General features: G+C 44.6%; 2 protein-coding genes across 7 annotated transcripts in view; one reads left to right on the top strand and one right to left on the bottom strand.

Moving 5' to 3' along the window:
* Positions 1-449: 449 nt before the first annotated feature.
* On the top strand, positions 450-6503 carry THAP9 (THAP domain containing 9). Of its 2 annotated transcripts, XM_027692803.1 has the most exons (5): positions 450-534; positions 621-816; positions 910-1120; positions 1886-2036; positions 2916-6503. In XM_027692803.1, the coding sequence occupies exons 1-5, from the start codon at positions 455-457 to the stop codon at positions 4876-4878; spliced, it is 2601 nt and encodes an 866-aa protein (XP_027548604.1). In that variant the 5' UTR covers positions 450-454; the 3' UTR covers positions 4879-6503. The 2 variants fall into 2 exon arrangements, with proteins under 2 accessions (XP_027548604.1, XP_027548605.1); XM_027692804.1 differs by lacking the exons at positions 450-534; positions 621-816 and having other exon boundaries at positions 996-1092.
* Positions 6504-8825: 2322 nt separating this feature from the next.
* Positions 8826-23719, bottom strand: part of LIN54 (lin-54 DREAM MuvB core complex component) — a 45506-nt gene continuing 30612 nt past the window's right edge. For 2 of the 5 annotated variants that reach the window (XM_027692806.1, XM_027692807.1), the window contains exons 4-14: positions 21895-22037; positions 20334-20492; positions 17780-17996; positions 16982-17055; positions 16633-16830; positions 14780-14871; positions 13459-13530; positions 10981-11083; positions 10651-10788; positions 9741-9943; positions 8826-9183 (exon numbers count right to left, since the gene is read on the bottom strand). In XM_027692806.1, coding sequence (XP_027548607.1) covers positions 8982-9183; positions 9741-9943; positions 10651-10788; positions 10981-11083; positions 13459-13530; positions 14780-14871; positions 16633-16830; positions 16982-17055; positions 17780-17996; positions 20334-20492; positions 21895-22037 — 1601 coding nt within the window. In that variant the 3' untranslated portion in view covers positions 8826-8981. The remainder of the gene's footprint in view (positions 9184-9740; positions 9944-10650; positions 10789-10980; positions 11084-13458; positions 13531-14779; positions 14872-16632; positions 16831-16981; positions 17056-17779; positions 17997-20333; positions 20493-21894; positions 22038-23719) is intronic. The other 3 variants (XM_027692808.1, XM_027692809.1, XM_027692810.1) reach the window with 3 other exon arrangements.

The raw sequence follows: 23719 nt of genomic DNA, 5'->3' as shown, positions 1-23719 counted from the left end.
GCCGGACCCACCTCTCGCGGCAGCCGAGGCGCAGCAGCGCTGCCGCTCCCCGCCGCCGGGCTCCGCGGCCGCTGGGCGGACACACGGCGTAGCCGAGGCGGGCGCAGCCCGGGCCGGACCGGGCAACCACACCAGCACACCGACACAACGGGAATGGCGGGTGCTGCGCCCTGCCCCGCTATATATAGGGGTGAGGAGCGCCGCTCCCATTGGCCCCGAGGATCGCTGCTCGCCACTGGCTGCGCCCTCCGAGGCCACCGCTTCCGGTTGGCTCCCTTCCCTTCCCGGTCCCGCCCTCCGGACCGCGGGGACGCCGCCGCGTCCAATGGGGCGGCGGTCCGACGGCGCCGCCGGCCAATGGGGGAGGGGGCGGGCTGGGCGCGCGGGGCGGTGGCGGCCAACGGGCGGGCCAGCGCGGGGTGCGGGCGCGGCGGCGGCGAGCGCCGGTTCCGCCATGACGCGGAGCTGTTCCGCGCTGGGCTGCACCGCACGCGACAGCGCGCGGAGCCGCGAGCGCGGCGTCTCCTTCCACCAGTGAGCGAGCGCCCCCTGCGCCCCGGCCGCGCTTCCCGCGCTTCCCTCCATCCCTCCCTCCATCCCTGTCTCTCCGTCTGCCGCAGGTTCCCGGTGGACGCCGCGCAGCGCCGCGCTTGGATCCGCGCCGTGAACCGCGTGGACCCGCAGAGCCGGCGGCCGTGGCGGCCCGGCCCCGGCGCCATCCTCTGCTCCCGACACTTCGCCGAGGGGGACTTCGAGCGCTTCGGGCTGCGGCGGAAGCTGCGGCGGGGGGCCGTGCCCTCCCGCTTCCTGCCCCCGGTGCGGTGCGGGCGGTACCGGCCGCGCTCCCCGCGCCCCCTCCCCGCGGGGTGTCCCCGTGTGCCGTGACCTTCCCTCTCCCTCCCCCGCCAGGAGCCGCCGGGCGCCGGCCGGAGGAGGAGCAGGACCCGCGTGCGGGCGCTGAAGCAGCCGCTGCGCGGCCCCCCCGGCGGGGACCACAACTACAGCCTGCGGGGCCGCCCCACGGACACCCCGCGCACCGTGGCGAGCCTCCTCAGGATGCTGGTGAAGAAGCAGCAGCTTCCTGAGGAAATCGTGAGTTTGCTGCGGGCGCAGTTTTCAGGTACTGCAAGGGACGCTTGCCGAGGTAGACAGAGCGTGTGCTCGCTCCCTCATCCCGGTTTTGTGTCTTTGCTTGACTTTATGGTGCTGGTGATCCCCGACTGTTAGGCTCCTAGGACCTCCTAGCTTTGTGGTTTCTAGGTCCGGAATGCAGCAACCCATCCTACAGAGAACTAAAGTCTGCCCCAAAAATCCAGTTGCTTGAGGCTGGCTGCAGTGTTCAGGTCAGAGCTGTAACCAAGGCTGTTAAATCAAAGTCTGCCACCATTCAGTTGTCACATGACTCAGGAATAGAGTGTATTTAACTAGGAAAACCTTGTCTTTTGTGCTGCCCAGAAGTGGGTTCCGTTAACATTGATGATCTAACCTGAAGAAGCCATTTCAAATCACAGAGTTCAGCTGTAAGTTGCTGGCTTCTCTCTTGCTATGTCAGTTTTTAAGTAGCACCCATGTGTAAGATTCACAATCTTTACTCAAAACTGTAGAATGACATTAGATTGGAAAAGAGGGGAAAGACATGTTGGGAGCTCGGCCTCCGGGGGGGTGAGATACACACTCCCTGTCCATCACCCATCACTAGGAAGAGGTGAGGCACAGTGATGGCATTGCTGAGTCATACACTTCACCCCAGACTTCAGGACCAAGTGGTTCCAGAGGCCACCCCATTGCCTTGTGTTCTGCAGTGTATTTGTATCACACATCTGTCTGTTATGAGCCCTTTATTTGCTTCACTAAAGCTGATCTCTTGTGATTTCTTTTCAAACAGATTTGCCTTTTGAGCTGCACAGCTGGAGGCAGATGGCAGAATACTCACCAGAAATGAGGCAATTTGCCTGCATTCTCCACCTCTACCATATTAAGGCCTATGATTATCTGCGGAAGATTTTTCCCCTCCCTCATCCCTGCAGCCTGACAAAGCAAGTTTTTACTCGTTCCTTCATTCTGAATGTATTTCCAGGTACTTGTGTAGAAATAGGTGTAACATCTGTCCTGAACAGCAGTAATTCAACAGTAGTAATTTTCCCTGCTTTGTTTTTAGTAACAGGAGCAGAGTGGAAAGCAGATGTCAAGGAACATGGATAGCCCTCAGAGAGCTGGAATGTGTTTCTGCATGTGGGACACAGCATAAGAATAACACACCTGCACTGTGTCCCAGGCTGCTTATCAGAATTTACTACCTGAAGTGCTGTCAGACCTGTCAACAAGAGGTTGTAATGACAGACAAAATAAAGGCTGAAGGAACTCTCCCTCTGCAGGTTTAGAGCCTCAGACTCCTGTAGGGCAGCTAGAAGATGCTCAAGGGATACACACGTGTTCCATTCCAGCCTGTGGGGGTTTTACACAGCTTTCTCCAAGGAATCTTCTCACAGGGGTGGCAGGAGATAGTGGATAGGGTATAGTGTATTGGGAAGAGTAGCATCCCACATGGACTGCTGAGGGGTTCACATCTTCCAAACTGGATTACAGTGTCCGGTGTGGAGAAAGCCAGTTGGGAAGGAGAGCAGACAGGTGTTGCTGGCCCTGTACATAGCCTGATTTGCACTTCTGTGGTGTAATTTTTTTTTCCCTGTTATCATGAGATCTTATACAAGGTGCTTTCCTTGGCTTCCCATCACTAGGATGTGAGAAAACAAACTCATGCTATTAAGAAAGGCAGGGCTACCAATTTTACACTCTGTCAGCCTGCTCTGCAGTCCAGGCATGGCTGACCACATCCTGAGGGGTAAAAGGTGCTGACTGTTGCTTCAGCTTTCTCAGAATCACGTCTCAGAATCACATCCTCCTTTTTTTTCCAGTTGGCTGTCTAATAATGAGGCTGCTGCAGGCTTCAGCAATGACATTTTTCTCCGGCTTCAGGAAAAGGTGGAGAGAGGGGATCAGGCCTACTGTTACTGTACTGTGATGGTACAAGACATGTCCCTGAAGAAGCAGCAGGAGTGGGACCCACAGACCAGGCGCCTGACAGGCTTTGTTGACCTGGGAGCAGGCATCCTTGATGCTGATGAGGCTCCGCTGGCCTCGGAAGCGATAATCCTCATGGCAGTCGGCATCTCCAGTCCCTGGACAGCTCCACTTGGCTACTTCTTTGTGAACAGCATGACCGGCCGCTTGCTTGCTCAACTCTTTCATCAGACCATCAGTAAGCTGAATAACATTGGGATCACGGTCCTGGCTGTGACATCAGGTGCTTCTGCTCGCGGTGCTGAGACCGCCAGAGCTTTGGGGATCAGGATGGATCCTGAAAGGATTCGGTGCACTTTCCATCATCCGCCCGGTTCTGCTCACAGCATCACATACTTCTTTGATGTTTGTCATGCGCTTCAGCTGATAAGGAATGCTCTGCAGTGCTTCCAGAAAGTAGAGTGGCTCAGTGACACCATGTGGTGGCAGCATGTGGTGGAGCTGGCAGCTCTGCGGGAGCAGAGGGTGTTGGAGCCATGCAGTCCCAGCTCAGGCAGATCTGGGAGCAAAGAGAGTTACCACCTGAAGGTCAACTTTGCTACACTGTTGTTCAGCGAAGGTGTTGCCGATGCCCTAGAACACCTCCAGAAGCTGGGCCTGGCCTCATTTCAGAACTGCAGTGGCACTGTCAAGTTTGTGCGTTTGATGAGCTCTCTGTGCGATGTATTTTGTGGCAGAGGTCCCTATGGAAAGGGACTGAAGGTGCCTTTGCTGGCTGGAAATTACACCAAAATAAGCAACCTCTTCAATGAGGCCAAGAGCTTCTTTGTCACCTTAACAGACTCTGTGGGGAGATACATTATTAAGAGCAAACGCAAACTAGGATTTCTGAGTCTCTTGCTCAATGCTGAAAGCCTGAAGTGGCTCTACTCCAACTACATGTGTCCAGAAGGCACTCCTTCCCACCACCTCCAGACCTACGCCTTCAGCCTGGACCCACTGGAGCTGTTTCTCAGGGCCCTCCAGCAGGCCTGTGGCACCAGTGGGAGCCCCACTTGCACTGTGTTCCAGGCTGCTTATCACAAACTGCTGGCCAGCTGCAGTCTGTCACCAGGCTCACCACACGGCAGTGGCTCAGGCAACGTGAGCTCCTTGGACGTATCCCTGTCTCATAGCAGAGATCTGACCCTGGGCAGCATTCGTGCTCAGTATAACCCAGCTCACGGGAGGGCACTGGCAACAGAGTACCCCTTCTGCGCAGGCCTCCTTTTGCACAGCTCTGCGCTGAGTAACGCGCTGACGGACCTGTCACTCCACGCACGGAGCGTCACCTGCGCCGCCGGCTTCGTGGCTGAGCAGTTGGCCTGGGACTTGCAATGTGAGGCTTGTCTCGCTTCCCTCTTCGACTCAGATGAGAGCAGGCTGAGGTGCAGGTCAGTGCTCTACATAAAAAAGTTAGGCAGAGTGAGTCTGCCCTCGGCAAGCGTGCACCGCATAGCAAGCATTTTGGAACGAGTCCTAAAGCGGTACGGCAACGTAGGGGATGGCAGCAAAAATACCAAGCTGTGGCATTCATCTCTAGAACAGAAAGTCTTCCAGGAGCTTCTGGGAGAAAGGCCCCTCTTTCCCACCCTCACAAACCATTTATTTGATAGGGAGTTGAGCATCAACAACCACTACACAGTTTTAGTAAAGGAAATAACAAGATGTTACTTAAACATGAGAACAAACCCTGCGCAACACCTGAACTTGAAATACCCTTGTGGAAGGCACAGATTGAAAAGACTGAAGGGGAGACATTTATTTCCATCACCACTGGGTAGCTGTCAGTCCAGCTGTACTCACGTGGGGTCATGAGTACTCTGCTGTTCCAAGGATGGCTGTGCCCTGCTGAGGCTCAGCGATGGCTGGATCCAGGCAACACGTGTCTTCCCATGATTCAGCCACCAAAACTGGTATTAAGTGGTGATGCACTGGGCCACGGCAAAGCACCTGATCGGAGTCTGACTAAGCAAATCAAGGAGGTTTATCTGATCCTGCAAAGCAGCCACACACTTCATGAAACTTGTGTGGCAGGTCAGGATGAGCAATGGTGCTTGAGGTGCCTGGGACAGTGGTAGGAGACACTGCAGTGTCCCCTGGAGGTGCTGGGTGGCTCCGTGCTGTGAGCGCTCTTGCCAGGAGAAAACTGATGCATATTCCATGTGGCAGGGGGAGATCACGTATGCTGGCAATTTGATTTCACCAAAACAGATCTGCTTTATAAAAGCCACAGGCAAGAAAGCTTGAAGAGCTTTTTTACCTTAAAAGCAAAATAAAGACATGAAAAGAAAGTGGCACTCAAGTTGTACCTGGGTGTGCTGTAGCAGGGCGAGTGTTTCAGGTCCCATTTCATGGCCCCATCAGCTCACCTACGCAAACTCAACTGTGTCCTGCAGCCCAGGGCACAAGGGAGTCTCCTTTTGATGTTTCCACAGATGACTTGAGTCATAGCTTTGATGCCACCAAGTAGGACAGGCTTCTTCAGTTAATTCATTTCCATGGCAATTGAAACTGCCTCCAGTGCTTTACCAGGAATAACAAAGTTTGGCATGACTGCTACTAAATGGCATCCCTTTACCGTGCAGAACAGCAGTTGCATCCAAAGAGACAGAAGGCAACTAATTCCCACCAAACTTGCTGTTCAGTTACTTTCAAGCTTCATGATGGAGATGGGATGAAAAATGTTGATCCACCGTGTCCTAGGGCAGGAATAATAATTAAAGGTGCCATTCAGCCTACCAGTGACTTGACGAAACTGTCCCTGCTTGGTTCGGGTTCTTCCTCCTTTCCTTAGTCCTAATCACACACTGTGGGAGCAGAACTGCTGCACTCAATTCCTCAAGCTCTGCTTTGAGAGCAGCAGCACCACAGAACTTCATGCAATCGCTGCTGGGAGGAACAATCCAAAACATTTAGACTGGTTTTTTCCACTCCAATTACCTATGCAAAAAGCTATGTTGAAGCCATCACTGTCATGGAGCCAATTCCAGCTACAACAGACTTCGCAGAAAACTATTTCCCTCCCATATATATATATATATATATGTGATTTTTAGGACAAGTGTAAAAATGCTGCCAAAATCCCAGTGGTAGATTGGTTGCAATCATGTATTGTGACACTCGCACTGCCTACACCTCCAGCCCCAATATGAGTAGTTATGGACTGGGATTGCTGTGCATGACAATACACCAGAAACCAAGGGATATTTATCTCTGGTAGGATTTGGTCTCATACTGAAAATGCAAGTCAGTACTTGCATCAGAAATGGACCTAGTATTAACAATTTATTTTGATATTTCAGTGAAAAACCTTGTGTATTTGCCAGTGCTGAAGAAAAGGAGTGCAAAAAAATCGTATTTACAGAATAGTATAAATGTTTATTTTTTGTGATTTATCTGACTGTTTTATTTGTACAATATAGAAAAGTGTATTTTTTGAATAGGTCTTGTAAATATAAATTTAATTTTTCTACTTTCGGATGTAAACAGAACTATAAAATGAACCCTTGCCCCATTCCCAATTATTTTTATTTAACTGGATGAACTGGATGACTGTAAATCTTGTCCAGCAGTTTGATGCAAATGGCTAAGGAAGTACAAAAACCAATTCATACACTCTACACCAGGGAGAGAGGAATCCAAGCTTAATATTTGAGAAAGCTTGTTCAAAACAAAATAGAAGAACTAAGAGCATTTGATTGCACCTTCAAAGTCTTTACAAGCAAAATATTCTCCAGCAATGCCATCATACATAATTACAACTGTAATCTAAATTTCACAAGTGCTTTTGCACACTGTATATAAATACACATCACAAAAGGTGCAATTTAGAGTAGGACACGGAATATATACAAAATTAACATGGACTGAAGTCTAAACAAAAGGCATATTGCAATCTGTTCGAAAAATAACGTAAGTAGGTATTACTTTATTCACTTACACTAATTTACATTTATACAAATCTTACTGGACATACTATATTAGGTCACTAGAAGTAAACAGAATATCCGCACTATCTACAGGTAAAGTTGCTGCACTGATTTTTTTAGTAAATCCAAGTCCTAATCATGAGAAAAATGGCATTTACTTACACAAGAGGAGGATTCCCTTTTCAGAGATATGCACAAATATAGTTGTTATTGATGCTCAGGGAGATGTTAATGGCAGACAGAGCCCTTCAGACAGTGACTGGCAGGCCAAGCCCTGTCTGCAACAGCCACTCAGTGGGCCCAGCACTGCTGCTGGATGCTTCCCAGGCCCTTTCATGCCTCCAAGACATTTTGAGGAGGCACTGGTCAAGGGCCTTCTGGTCAGTGCACAGGGCTGTGAGGTGAAACATCCTCCCATCCTATTGCCTTCACACCCATAGGCACATATCTCTGCTGCTGGTTTGCCTAGGCCCTACTTTTCCCCAGCTTGGCTCTGCTAGAAAACCTGGAGAAAGAGCTCTGCTGCATTTCTCTGTATTTACAGTTTTAACAGAAGGAATACAAAATACCTTTTGGAAAAACATAGCTAGTTCAGGCTGCAGTGAGACAGGTAATAAAAACACCTGTGATTAAACATGGTTAATGGATGTTCAGGATAGGTAAGTAACCTACCAGGTTAATTTTGCAAATGTGTTCCACTATCAAAAATGTGATTTAAGATTGCCTGTAACAAATACTGAAAAAAATCCCCTGCCTTAGTCTATACCCAGCTATAGCTGATTGCCCCCCATTTAGTGTAAAAGGATCTGTGTGTCTGTTTTTGTAGCAATCCTGATTCTGTGCTAGTATATTCTCTGATCACAGCTCTCACAATTATTCTCATAAAACTCTAAAAAAGCCCTTATGCCAAGAAAATTGCCAAGGTACAGAGAAGCAGCATCCTGAATGTTCAACAGCCAGGTTGAACATGATCCGTACCTGCATTTGCAAGTCAATTCAGATGCAGATTGTCATCTCCCATGACTTCAGCTTCTCAGGCTTAAACAACTTCCAGGGCTACAGCTTGATCCTAAAAACCACAATGGACTGCACAGCCCTACTTCCAGTGAGGGGTTAGGCTGCTGCAGGCCTCTGAAAAACCAATCTTCACCTAAGCAACAGCATCCACCTGCTGCACACTTAGGTAACACTACGCTGGGCAGACAGTCTGGCATCATGGCATGGCTGCCACATGGCATCACTTCTGAGAACAGGCCACTGTCTTAGCCTTCAAGTTCCAGCTTAAGAAACACCTGAGCTCTCAGCCACATTCCTATAAAAAATTCCCATTAATTCCATTTGCCTCTAAACTCCTTGGGCCCCACTCCAGCCAGATTCTCCACAACTTGCTCAATGCTAAATCTGCAAGCAACCCCTCTGTATTATTGCCTAGGTATTTCACAGTGCTCCGTGCACTAAAGGAACATGCTGTTTCAGGTCCTAAATACAAGTATTACCTTCCATTTGAATGCTCATTTTTACATACTTCCTTTCAGAATTATCTTGGATACACTGGTACCTCCTTATTACAGGTCTGTCACCAAAAGCATGACCCAGCTGTTGACATCATCTGTGTTTTCCTGTATGCACAAAGTGATGCAAATCCATACACTGTAAATAATATATATTATAATAATTTATATATGCCCTTCAGACAATTATTCTGGGGGAAAGGGGAGAACACATCTAATTTTAAGAAATTCAGGGTAAAAGCTGTACATTGGGAAGAAAAATTGACCTTTAGGCATTGTCTTAAGTAGAAGAAGATTTAGCTAAGATTTAAAAGGCTCTACATCTTGTTATAAAAGATCTTGTTTCAATCTTACATGGGTCAATTTACAACAAGCACCAAATTAACAAATATTATTAAATCCTTTATGCTACACCAAAGTGTCCCTGTGCCTTAAGTGTTCTGTTTCAGTCCGCTTCGTTGCGGCTCATGTGCACGAGTCAGCAGTTCATGGCACAGGGGTCACCTTTGGACTTCCCTGCAGAGCTAATAACCCTCATCAAGCAGCGTCCAAACTCCTCCAGGATCATGCGCTCCGCTGCAGCTTTTGACTTGCCCGTCTTCTCCGCTTGCTCTGCCTGCGCGAGAAGGCATTCGCAGGTTGCATCGGCCACCTCCTTGGTTACAAATGTAAAGGGCAGCCTGAAACAAAGAAAGATCCCCTTAGTCTCTGCAAAAACACACAAGGCACCTAACTCTGGGACTGGGCAACTTCTTAGTACAAGGGCTGGTGAGATTTCATTTGTGCCATTGCTTCCAAGAGCCTTCAGACAACCTACAGGGAGTGAATAAGCCCCAATTAACAACAGTCAAATGAACTGGTGGGCCTTTATGCTTTGGTGCCTGCCTCCATTGATGGACATTTTGGAACAGTCATTGAAATGCCCAAGTAGACAGAACCATTCTCCAGCTTTTACTACATGGGTGGCTCAAGGATTACATCCTCTCAGTAAATGGTACTTGTACTTCGTGCTTTCTGTGAGCACACAGGCAACGAAGAGAAGACAATGCTTAGGTACAGCTAAGCTTGGCATGCCCCAGGTCCCACAGAAGGCAGGAACAAAAAAGCTCCATTCACCTGACTGCTCCTGCTTCTACAGCTTACACAGACAAGATTCAAAGATGACAGGGGCATACCTGTCACGTACATCAAAAAACCCACACTAGAAACAACTTAAACATGTGCAGCATTAACTTACTTCCCACCACCACTGCTGAGTGCTGGTGTTGGCCTTGTCAGCAAATCTGAGATCTGAGAAGATAGCTTGGTCTTTGCAGCAGTCTGCTGCTGGACTCTAACTTCTGCAGCATCTGCTAAATGCATCAACGTCTTCCGCTCTGGGCTCTCTTCAAAATTTTTACAGCCAATGCATTTGCATATGGAAGAACACATGATTTTTGCCTGAAAGAAACAAAAAACCCATAAGAGACCTGTTGCAACCTTGAGCCCTTTTATGACAAGCCACAACAAAAAGGAGATCTTGTTTTAATCTCATACCAATTAGCCACTAGAAGAAACCCCCAAGCAGTAATTTTCTCTCTAAATTCTTACCTCAAGCTGAGATGCTTTCCCAGAATGTATACTTGAATCAAATAACAGAGCATAAAATGTAAATCAATGGTTTCCCACTCATCCCTTTCTTCACCAACCTCCAGTTTCCATGGGAATTTAGATGGTTGAGCTATGAGAGAAGTCAGTCTGCCACTGTCTCTACATCCACAGACTGATCAGTTAGCAGGTGAAGTAACAACAACTTTTAGTTTTGACTTCCACAGACATTCTATCCCAGAGCATGCATGGGATGCTGATTCAACTCCTCCTAGGGACTTAGTGCAGTAGATTTCTTTAGGAAATAGTGCTATTCAGTAAAAAAGAAATCCAAGCTGGAGTCCGAAGTTGCTACATTGTTTAGAATTAAAATTACACAACAGCAATGATCAATTTTGTCACATACGTGGATTTCTATGTGAAAACTGCTGGGAGAAGAGGTAACATTATGGCAATAGAAAAGAAGAAAAAACATTATAGCAGTACAAACAAGAGACAAAGCAAGTCACTGCACTAAATGGAAAAAGCTAGTATCTTTAAAATGAGACAATGTCTTGTACCTCATAACATTCGCAGTAGTTTTTGAGACATCCCGAGCGCTTACAGTTACACCCTTTGCTGTGTCTCCGATCCGACTCTCCTTCCTTTCCTTTCCCTATTTTGGGCTTGAAGGCTTCAGGGTTTCTGTCGAGGCAGGCCTGTTAATGCAGACCCAAAGGGTGAGTCATTGCACGCAGGGAGCAGAATTTAGAGGTGCAATAAAAGAACTTAAGCCTTGCACATGTGGGAGGAGATCAGGGCATTATACACCCACTCTTCCCCACTCTGTAGCTTCAGGAGACATAAGCTAGACAGCTTTCATCCCGGGGGCAGGGGAAGAGGCCCCTCACCTTTATTGCTTTTTGCCTATCATTTTCATGGTCCAGGTTGTTGTAGCAATTTGTACAGTTGCAGTTATTGCAGAATTCACCGTTTGCAAAACAATCACAATACCTGAAACAGAAGATGCAGAAGGCGTTTGTAAACATGACCATTACATTGGTGTTAGTGGCAGCAGAAGTTCTTACCCTGGCAATATGCACCAATAAGGGTAAGGGTCACCCTGGGCTCAACTCCACCTGTACAAGCAGTACCAAGTTCATTGCAGAGCCAAAATCCTCTAGCACAGGTCTAGCTGCTGTCTAAAGACACAGGTATAACTGAGGGTGTCCACCTGAGCTCATGTTCACTTAGCGCAGGTCCCCACAGCAGCAAGAAAAGCTAAGGAGACTTTTCTAGGGTGACTCCTGGGTCACCTACATACTGAGGGCCATCCTGCTGCAGCCACCTCACAGCCAGCTCCTGACCCAGCCAGTCCAAGCCAGCCCTCAGGAGCTCTCATGCAGCTGAAACAAAAGGCAAGCAATTGGAGTGCCAGGTAACAGGCAAACTGACTAACACAGCAATGAGCCTTTTTTGGTTAGTTTTGCCCATACGCTGTTTGCAGCTCTGAGCTGAGACAGAGTTCATCAAAACAGGGATGGAAGAATAGAAAAGGAATAACAGCTGGTACATCTTGGAGGCTTTGAAGCACAGGTAACCAGGGGAAGGATCTGAATGAGGATAAGGCTGTAGTTATCAGAGACTTTTTAAAGGGACAAGTATGTGAATAAAAAGCAGCAAAACATGGACAGGGAAAGCCAATCACATTGCCATACCTCTTATGTACCTCTGATGCCTCCCACCAAACCCAAAATCTCACCAATCCCACAGACCTGATACATGGAAGTACCACATTCATCCCAGCTCAAACATGGCTTTAGGCCACAACAAACTCTGTCATATTTCAATGCTTCCAGTACCACCTCCAGCTATAGCTAAAAACTACTGATACTCTTCACTTGCTTTTCAAATCCTGCTGGGAGCACGTGCTCATTTTTAGGAGCCTAAACTCCTTGTAAAACTGGCTTTCTGTGGCTTGCCCAGCCCAAAGCTACAAGAACTAGATTAGGGTTCCCCTGGAGTCAACTACAAGCCTTCATTTGGCTGAATTGCGTTTTGGTAAATTTTAGCATCTTGAATGGTCCCAGGGACAAACTACATCAAAAGCTTTTACAATCTGTAACAGCTCTCTTTTCTGTCCTGTCTAAAATTCAGTAGTGGGATGGTCCTGGCTTCCAAAACAAACAGAACATCAGTGAACAAATAACTGAGTTTACATCTTTGTAGAACAGGTTATGTGTCTACCTTCAACATGCATTTGAGAAAAAGCAACTCCCCTTCCACGCAGGAAGAAGTTTTACTAGTAAGAAAGCACCTTTGCCAGAGTGAATTAACCACTTGCTCTCCACCAATGCCTAGCCACTTAAAGATATAATGACAGCAATTTACAAGAAAAGGTTGTTTCCAAAGTATTCTGAAGGTGTGAAATATCACCAGTGATGCCATTATTCTCCCAGAAATTCTAGTGCACTGTAGCATCAAAAACTAAAACAAGTGGAAAACTCCACACATGTAACACATACTGGGCACTATGAGGTCACTCATATGTGTAAAATATCTGAAAAAACAGCTACACAACTTCCTGTTTACCACGTCTTCTATGCAAAAGACATAGAAGGAAACAGAGGGCACACCTCCCCACATAGAGGTGGGGTGCACTAACACAAAAAGAAACACAAGCTTAAAAGTTTAAACACATTTCTTAACTTGGGTTCAGATACTGCTGCATCACTTCCCCTTTGAGTGCCACACCCCTGATTTCCTACTCATTGTCTAGGATTCAGGGAACCACAGATTAATTTCAGTATCTTCTTCCATTACTGTCCCAAAAATATCGGTAAACTGACTTTGCCTCAATGAGGAAACTGTCCTCAGCTTAAAATGCTTTTATGTCAAATTCTTACCAATACATCAAATGGAACAGCAAAATATCTCATAAGGATATGAAAGACTCAGACAATCAGTGAAGAATCACTTGTCTTTTCGGTCCTTTAATAGATACAAAGCCCAAATTTGCTGAAGTACTTGAACCAGCATGGTATTACTGATGTGCTTCACCAAAGTATAGTAAATGCCCACTAATGATACCATGGGATGCCATTTCCCTCATGGTAACACCATGCTGAGTGGAATGGCTTCATGGCTTCATCATGCAACAAGGCAGCAAAGTCAGACATTTCTAAAATGCTAGGGCCTGTAAAGCTCACAGGAGTTGCAGAATCACACAGGCTCTGCAGCATCTCCACCGTTACCAACGGTAACCTTAAATTAGCATCTAGACATAACATTTCTGACATACTTAAAACCTTTATATTCTGATACTTGGCATGCATTTGTGATGTTAAAGTTAAGGCTTAAAAAAATCCCCAATACCAAGCTGTACTTACAATTTCAAACACAGAGACTTAGTACAATTGCAAGGCTTCCTGGGGCGGTTTGCAGATTCAGAAGAAATTATTCTGTGGGGGGAAAAAGGGCATTTATATGTTTATACACACACACTGTTTTGTCAGTTTCTTCCTATTTTAAATTCAAGTAAATAGCTCATAATGAAAACTTTGAAATAACCTTTATATTCCCCTTGCATTATTTTTTTGGTTGACTGCATTTAGGTAACTATTCTATATAGTCCTTTATACAGTGCCTTTCCAACCCCGAAAGAGCTGGATTATTTGCTGCAAACCTGGATGCATGCCTAAAGTAGAAATGAAGCTTAAAGCTAGAGGAAGCATCATAACTAAAAACTGGAGTCAGGGAAACCTTCCCCAGAACCCCTCTAAATGCAGTGGGACTAGATCCAACCAAGGTACACACAACATGATCATGGCCTTTTCTTTTGTTCTAGTTGGAATTAGGGAAAAAACCAACCAAACAAAAAACCCCCTCTAGAATAATGGGAAAGCAAGCCAAAATCAGTATTCAGTTTATATATAAGTTTTATATTAGACACGGTCTTTAACTGCTCTTAAAACGCAGATTTTGTGACACTAATCACTTCTGATGAGATTTGTTCTGTCCGTATCCAGCAATTTCTGCATGTAATACCAGAGAGATTAAATCAAACCCATTCATTTGAATGGTTGCATCTGGATTTGGGATTAGTTTGCATCAGTTGAGGTTGCAGCAACAAAAAGCACCTTCATGTTCACCATTTCCAGCAAACAATAACACAAAAGGCCTGTGCAGAACAGCTAAGCCTGCTGGATTGGCAAGGGAAAATAATACATGTTAGCTGTTATTTTCATCCTTAAAGGAAAAATGCAAGACTGAAAAAACCCAAAGCCTCCTATCAGGATCCATTTTGTTGTTTGGCTGAGTTTCTGCATGTACTAAGCATCCAGCTCATATGTTGTCCAGTACCTCTTGCCAGTAATGTTGAGGAATAGTTGAGGCCTGTAGCTCCCAGGTGATGATACGAAATAAAAAAAGTGAGCAACACAGAGCTTTCAGGTCAACTTCCTGCTACCCGAGTTCAAAAAACAGAAAGGATAACACAGCTTTGATCAAGAGACTGGCTCAATCGTCAGAGATCCATGCCTTTTAGTCAGAGGTAGTAACCACACTACAGTTTACTTAAGCCTCTTGGAAAATCCCCCAAACCAAATTCCAACACCTCACCTCCCACCCTTCTTTATAATAGGAATGAAAGAAGATGCTCATTCAAGCAGCCTATTCCACAGGTTTGGGGTTGTTTTTCGAAACACTTACCCATTAAATGGCAGCCGTGCTTGGGACTGGATACTAGATGTCCCTGTGAAGCCAGTGTTGCTTGCTATAGATACATACGATGATTGTTGTAGCTAACAAAACAAAAAGGTTAATATGTGACATGAAAGAAATTAAGGATGTGTGGCTAGTCTTTTAATTAGCTATCCAGATACTGTTATATAAATAATTTGCTTTTAAGTACAGTTCCTGCCTCCACACTTAGCATAAAAATATTATTTTAGATTATATTTTCATTCTCAATTACAGTGTCATACATACAGAGCCATACAGATGACAGAGATAACACACAGAAATGTTCAGATCACAACCAGTTCCTGCTCCTAAAAACATGTTAATTTTCCCCCTTCTTCTCCCAAGCAACTCTGCCCCTAATAGAGCAGGATCGCTTCCTGTACAAATTACTTTAGTAGCTTCCTTTATATACAATCCACTTAACATGGAACTAAAGTGAGTCATGGTTTGCATTCCAACTTCCCCGCATACCTGAACCCACAGTTTATTTGTCACATTAAAAAACCCAAACCTCCTAAGAACCTGCCAAACGACACTGTTCTGAGTACCTTCTTTAGTAGTACCTACATGCAGCTTTTTTCTCCTGCTGGGACAGGTTCTGGAGACAAGATATGGACCTGCTGGGGCCAGGCAAAAGGGGATTGATTGTGATCAGAACACAAAACCTCAGAGAAGAGGTCCAACAAATGCTATTAGTTAAAGTAAAATTTGTATAAGTAGAGTGGAAGGACACAGTAACAGTTCTCAGGGTCAAACTGCAACTGCGACAAAACCAGAAAGGAACCTGAAAGGAAGCTGGTACCAGTAAGGCCATGAGCTATCAGAGTCCTTGTTTCTACAAACTGACTCATCAGCCTTCAGCAGAATGTTACCTTTATTCTGCTTTTCATACTGATTGTTGGTCAGATCCTGGCAAAGAGCAAAATCTAATCCCTAGACCTGCATTGGTGTGACTGGTACCACCTGTTTCTGACCCCTGCCAATGTGTTGGCATTAACTAACAGCGTTTTGTAATGCAAGCAGCCACTCTCTGTGACCAAGTGGATCACATATACGCTCCCTTTCTCCTCATTATCAGGCCCTGAAGGTCCTGTGAGCCAAGTAGATAAAGCAATAGGATTTCTTCTTCCCTTCACTAAAGGTCTCAGGATTCCTGGGCACCAGGCCAGTAACTCACTCTCTTTCTGGCTGTGAATGTCTCAGGCACTCATCCAGGTGGTGGTGATGACTGTCACAGAAGAGGGAAGTGTAACAGCACATCAAGCAGCTACAAGTCCTAAGTGGGGAACTTGGCATGGACCTGGTGTTGAGACCCATGAGCACACAGTGGCCAGGGTCACCTCCACTGACATCTGCTTCCTCTGAGGACAGAGTGATTTGTACTTTTCTGTACAATTTTCAAGTTTAGATTATGATTGTTAAATTGATGAAGCAGGCTGTGTATCAAGATCTGACCCAATCTGCAGAGGGTCTGGGTGATTAGAAATTTTAAGTTGAGATTTAGGTCATTAGAACCATAAGTTGTATTATAAGTTTGTATTACAAATTCTGTACTGTGGTACTCAGAATTGCGCTGCACTGATTCCGCTTATAGAAATCCTGTGCTATTCCAATTATAAATTCTATGCTATGCTAATAAAAAAATCCTGTTGAGAAAATAAACCTTTAATTGTAACTATGATTTAGTGCCATCGTCATTCTGCCAGGGGTCCCTAAAAGAAACCGTCGCCTTAGTGTCAGGTGACAGTCAGGGAGTGAGAACCTTTGAGGGGAAGGCAGTATGTCCCACAACAGCAGCACATCTCCGGGTAACACCGTACCTGCGTGACATACTGAGCTGGAAGGACGGCATACCCGACGTTCCCAGTTCCAGGTGCTGGTGCCAGCACAGTTCCTGGTGGGAGGTTGGTGAGGTTGGGCTGTATCTGCGGCAGTGGAGTGGCTGGCATAATAAGTCTTTGTTGAGGCTGACTAGTAGTAACTATCTGTGAAGTTGAGTTGATTGGTTTGGGCACCACCTGGAGAGAGAAGAGGTCTTTATGAAATCAGTGTTTCACTGATTCAAAATGCACTTTTATTAATAGAACATTTCATTACAGAGCTGGAGCAAGACTTTTTTTCCGCTCAGCTAAAGCAAGTCAGGAATATGCCTTTTAACACTTAGCTCACCTGTTTCACAGTCTGTGCTGGTACTATGGGAACTGACATACGCACTGGGGTCGCATTCACCACCACTGGCTTCGCTAGTGTCAAAAAACAACATCATATTAACACGTATTATTCACTCAAAGTCCACAGTTCAGTCCTTCAGACTTTCACATGTGCATAATGCAGAGGTGCTGTAACAATGCACTGCCCAAACTCATGGCATACAACAATTGGGTCTAAAGAACACCCTTGTAAACAAGTATTTAGCACAAGAGCCTGCACACACATTTCACAGCAATGGCTTAAAAAGCAGCCTGGGTGCAGATCTCCTCTGGACACCATATTTCTCTTACATCCCTTTTCCCTTTGAAATCTTTTATTCCTTCACAGCTCTGGAAAGCACGAACAGAAACCAGCAAAGCATGGCACTTCTGAAGCAATTTACATGGAAGGATCTTCATGATACAGAAGTTTTGGCAATAAGTTTGTGGGCTGTCCTGCCATCACACTTTTCATACAGAGGATGTGGGAGTTGCCACGACTGACCCACAATCTGGTAAACTAGGGAAAAGCAACTTAAAATGCTCCAAGAGTTCAGGCCCAACTACAGAGCAATTTGACACAAAGGGGCATTTCCACACACAAACCGTAAGTAACAGCAAAATATGACATTTATAGGAGTCTTACCACAAAACCAAGTACAGCTGGCAGTCTTCACAGATTTCTATTATGTATTCATTTTAATCCTTACAAAACAAACACAGAAAAAAAACCCCAAACAATAAAAGCTTCAGACAATACATTAACACCAGCACTTACCCTGTTGAAGAGGCTGAGTATTTGTACTGGGATTTTGACTGGCCGATTGGGTTGAACTACTGGCTGTTGTGGCAGTAACGAGTCTGACATAATGGAACTTGCTTCCAGGTACCTGAATCTGCTGAACATTGGGTGCAGTTGCCAAAGGAATAATTGTCTTAAATTGAGATGTACCCACTCCTCCTACAGTAATGGTCTGCACTGCTGATTTCACAGCCTGTTAAGCCAACACAGACAGCATGAAGTTACTTGTACACAGGCAGAAAGAACATCAGCATGTTTATTCCTCAATTTGTTAGTGAGCAACTCTACCATAACATTCATATCCCTGAGACAGAAGTCAGTTACCCCCATTTTTGCTTTCAAAAGCAGAACAGATGTGAAGAGGTTAAACACCTCTCAACAGCTCAGAGCAAACTCAGTTCCATTTTCAATGCTCTACGCCAAACACCAGAGTAAACTAATATTTACATGTGTGGGGTGACTCAGTCCACTTGCCCAGATATAATGTCTGCCAAAACTATTTCAGGTGACTACCCAGAACATTATTTAGTTTGTATTCCAAAATCAAGCAATGACCAAACCTAAAAATATTCCTCCTAATAAAAGCACATGGTAAGAACTTGCAGAACTCTTTGTGCTGGACTGCAGCATGATTTATCTCTGTGTGTACAGATACGTTCTGTTAAGACAGTTTGTGATTAATACACAGAAATCACTATGCAACCCTTGAGAAGAAAATGGAACAGAGTCCATAAACTGGCAGACATCAGAAAGAGAGTACAAGCTGAGAAATGAAAAAAGCAGGAACAATGAGGAGTAGCAAAACAAATTCATTAAGAAAAAAGGCAAAATGGTGAAAGAAAGGGAGCTCAGCAGACCTGTGCTACCTCACAGCTGGAGTACTGGTATACCTGGAATTTGAAAGACTTCATCTTTCCAATTTTTCTCAAGCTACAAACTAATAACAAGTTTTCATTTTGTTTATACACATTCATAAGCCTATTGGTTTGATAACAGCCTCTTTTTCCAGCCTTGCTCGACCTCAAACTTTGATTTATTCCTCCTTTTTCTTCTTCCATCTAACTTCTTCTGAAGTTCAGTTTTTTATTCTCAGTATCTTTTAATATTAATATTAAACATATTGTCCTTAAGTTTTACTATTAAATTTGATTGGTAGTATGATGTGAATTCTTATGAGAACATTTTCCCAGCTCCCCAGCTTTCAGCAACTACACAAATGATATCTCAAATTGCACACATTTCACTGGAAATATAAGCCTACTCTTCTAAAAGGTGTTTTCTTGGGATTTTGTTTTGTTTGGTTTTGTTTTGTTAATACATTGAAACCATAACAAGCCAGAGCAATTCAAAATAAGTAATATCTGCAAGCACAGTCATAGACAAAGTGTTACCAAAGGGAGACCAGTATGGGCAAAGTTCTCTCTAGCTCTCAAATTAGAGGCTGCCATCCAAGGACAACTGGGGAAATTCTAAGATTCAAGTGACAGTTCTTCTAAAGAACATGCTTGAGCCCAGTGCAGACAGGTGAAACCCTTGTGTTGTGTCAGATAGCTTTGGATCAGAAGCCAGTATGTCTACCCCACAGACATCTCTACTTAGGGTGCTTGCAGTAGAGTGACAACCTTTCAATGACTGTATCGAAAGACAGTTTTGACACTTGCAATCTGGGGAAAAAAAGTAAAATTCAAATCTCAATGGTGTCCACATCTCCATATCAGCATTCCAATTGTCACCTGTATTAGTAAGATGAGGCTGGCAAAGTCTGTCTGAGCCTCTGGTCTCATGCTGTACATGCAACTGTGTCCCTTCCCTGCTCTACCCACACTATGTTTATTTACAGACATACACATCCCTTCATGTTCACCAAAACAGGAATGCAGATATTTATATTAAAAAAAAACTCACCTAAGATAACAAAACAGGAAAACAGTAACAACTGCAGTTTGTAAGAAAGGTCAGTTTTGTCTTGTGATTTATCAATGCAAATCAATTTATAAAAGCTATTATGGAAAAGCCTGTTTTTCTAAAAATGAGACATAGGAAGCGAACAATTTCTAGTTCTGTAGGTTTCATACCATGGTATCTTACTTATGTGTATTTTCCTCTACCACAGGAATACGAATTCAATTGTTGCAAACCTCAGAAACACCCAGAAAGCATCCCTAGTCAGTGGCAGAGAAGCACTGGCAGAAGAGAGAGAACCACCCAAAGAACTCCTGCCCGTGTCATCGGGAGTTTTTCAGATGACCTGGGAGATTCAGTACCCAGAGACAAGAACTTACACCAAGTGGCGCTTTCCAGGCTGGAAAGCTGCTTTCTAACAGCATGTCCTTGTACGGGCTTGCAATGGTTTGCGCCCCTCAATTGACGAAGTCTGTTCTCCCCAGGGCAATTCTTTTGCCACTTCTTAAGCAAACACCATTACAAGAACACCTTCAGACTGACCACTGCCAATCTGCCATCCAGCACTCCAGTTTCCAGCAAGCAATGACACAGACACGCTAGAAGACAAAGGAAAGTCAGTGTGTACCTGGGTGGTTGTGTGGTTGACTATAGCCTTCCCAGGGGAGGAGGGTGCTGACTGCTGCACTGTGAGGATCTGCTGTCCTAACGCTACATTCAGTGGGACGCCCACCGTCTTCTGGGGGGAGTTGGGAGGCTGGGAGGCCACTGACACCACTGTTAGCTGCTTGGCAAAACAAAGAAGCAGTTTAAATCCCCGGGCAGGGTAGAGGACCCTGTACATACACATTCCCCTCCTCATGAAAGTACAGCTCTCCACCAGGTCACAGAGCTCCTTCTCTGAACAAGGGCACTGTATTTAATCTCAAATCACATGAGCCCAACTGCAACAACAGCAAACCCTTAGAAACTTGAAGGCATTGCTTGTTTCCAGCACCAAAAGGCTAATGCAGAAACCTACCACAGCATCTGAATTTTCTAAATAACAGCTTTATAACTGGTACATCATAAATAGAAATTTTAAAGAAGAGCTGTGGAAAAAAAAAATCTCACCTTATACTACCAATTCAGTCAAACTATAAGAACATCAGTATTTTCAAATCTACTCTCCAGATTCCCACAGAGATCCAGTCTTCTGACCACATTTCTGTAGAGTGCAGTGTTTGAATACTCTATTACATACAGACACACCCCTCCAAAGGCAAGGTTTCTACTTTTTGTTCTAAACTTCCTTACATTTTAAGAAAAATCCCAGTTATTGAAAGAGTTTGCTTTTAAAAGACACTTAGAATTACTTATCTACAGTAAATTCGAGATGTAACCCTAAGGAGTCTTTTCACACTCACTGTTAATTTTGATTCTCCAGTTACGTTTTTTTTTAACTTCTTCATGTTGCTTACCTTACTAATAATTGCCAAAACACAAGTCTTCCACTCCATTTGTATAACCTTACATCATTAAAGCACAGCCAAATCAAAAGAATTCTTTATTCTTACTCTGCTTTTTATGTGTGATATTTAGTTTGCATGCACTATGCATCTTGTTCCCTTCCTTTCTGCAGCAATACTCCTCTTTTCAAGACAATTTCATCAAATCTAAAACACCAGTGTTGCCTTGACCTCTGCCAATCTCTAGCTCTGTATCTGTCATGGACCATTGCAAATCTCATTTACTTTGAGAGCGATCAGGGAAGACTAAATTACCTATGAAGTAGCAGGCAGTGGTTAATAAGTGCTGACCCATTAATATTATCAAGGTCTCCTCTTAAACAGCTGGTTGACATTTTATGAAGGCATTAAAAATAGTCTGAATGCTTGGCTAAGAGGGAACAGCTGCTCTCAGAATGGATGCTTAGGGAATGGCAAAAAATGGCAGGAATGGGAAACTAATGCAGTAATGCATATTTACTTAAAACGACAGTATGGGAGCCAATTGCAAAAAATCTAACTCAGGGTATTACCATAGAGCATTGTGATGTGCACAGAGACTCTGGAGATATCTTTATGGACTCTGGAGATATGTTTATTATCTCAGGAGAGATAATAAACAGCTTGTAGCAAAGACACAGAGAGCTCCATTCAGACCCTGTGCAGGAGGGGTAGAAGGCTGCAGCCAGAACAGGTCCTTACCTTATTAGGGGATTTGAGTGGTGAGATAGCTATTTTATTCGGTGTCTGTTGTGTAGTACTCAAAGTTGATCCAATGACTCCGCTCTCAGAGATCGTTATTGTCTTTGGTGGTGTCCCTGGAGCAGACTGGGAAAAAACCCTACCTACAAACAATGAAGATACCATCAGCTCCAGTTATCCCTGTTCATGTTGACTTTTAAAGTAAAGTTTTCTCTGCATCTTGTGCAATTGAACCCTACTTCTGAGAGTGTACGACCCGGTACGAAGGACACTGGCGTTCTTTAAGTTAGATTTAGCATCAAAGAAGAAAATAATTGGCATTATTGCAAATAAAACAACGGTTACTTGGGCTTGAAAAGTGCCAGAATGTACATTGAGCTTTCTGTGACATTGTGCTGCAAATTCTTTATAGCCAGGACAGCACCCTGAGCTCCAATACACCTCCGCTGCACGCAAACCCCCAGCCAGCTGGCAGTTTCCTAGGAAGTCCCTGGGCTGCCGCCAATGTATGGAGAAACTGAGCATCCGGGGGGGACCACTTCCTTTTAAAACCTCAGCCATCAAAAACGAGCTGTGTTACAGTGACCAAGAAGAAGTTGTTCGGTCTGTCTACACCAAACTCTAAGGTTTTTGGTTTTTTTCTTCTGTGTTGATGGTTGTTTCTTTCACTGCCCAACAGAACATACGACACGCACGTGAAAACAAGGGTGGTAGCCTGAGTCTACAAACTATCCGTTTTTACCATGCCAAAGAACAGTAAACATGAAAACCAGCAACGCCAAATCATGAAATCAGTCTCAGGAATATTGCAAAACTCCCATAATGGAAAACAGATAATTTTTTTTCATACTTTCTATGTTTCCTTCCAAGAGAGTGCTCAACCACTGAGCTTTCCTCTGCTGCACTTTGGTTCAGACTCATTTCTGTCATAGCTTGTCTGTCACCCATTCTGTTGTACTACATTTATAAAAATAAGAGACAAACACACACCAGCATAACTTTTCTATCCAAAATCAAGTGGCGTAACAATTAAAGTCAACTGGAACTAACAAGAAAAAGCATTGTCCTCATGGAAACCTGATTTCCTCTGAGGTCTATGTGCTTTAAAATGACTACTTTTGTGCAGTCTAACTAACAGCACAGATAGTTGCCAGCAGCTGCTAAAGCCACATGCAACCCAAAGAATGTCAGAGTCAGTGAGAATTTTACCATCGACAGTTTTCAATGCTTTGAGTTATTTTCCTAGTGACAGCTTTCCCTTTCTCACTACATCTCCTCTGCACCCTTTGGCATCAGCTTCCTGAACAGAATCTGATTACTTATATTGACACGTCTTTCAAATTTACAACTTCAACCTCAGTTTGTAGGAACTCCCAGGCAATTAAAAATATTTACCAGATTCAGGAAAACATGCAAACAAAATTGAAACTGAAAACACAAATGTTACACCTTCCCTAAAATGATGCCAATCTCTCAACACTGGCAAGCTGTGCTGGCTGTTTGGAATGGTGAGAGGAAAGGCAGATGTTTAAAAAAAGTTCCCTCTCGATTAGTGAAGCATCTTCACCTCCCAGTGATGCTTTTCTCACAGGCTCAGGTACAGGTACTCCAGATTTTCCAAAATATTGATTTAAAAACTGCAAGTTGTTTTTAATGTTTTTGGGTTGGGTTTTTTGTTTGTTTGGATTTTGGTTTGGTTTTTTAACATAAAAACAGCTTAATTCAAATATTTAAGCAGGCATAGTAATCTTCTTATTCACAGGTCTGTATATTTGGTAGGGAATTGTTTGAGAAAGGGGACAAATTGGTGGTGGGGGGGAATCCC

This window comes from Neopelma chrysocephalum, unplaced genomic scaffold (genome assembly GCF_003984885.1).
Source record: "Neopelma chrysocephalum unplaced genomic scaffold, ASM398488v2 Primary Assembly neopelma1_88, whole genome shotgun sequence".
Classification (NCBI taxonomy): domain Eukaryota; kingdom Metazoa; phylum Chordata; class Aves; order Passeriformes; family Pipridae; genus Neopelma; species Neopelma chrysocephalum.
The sequence above is the reverse complement of the archived record's forward strand: the minus strand, read 5'-3'. Positions and strand labels throughout refer to the sequence as shown.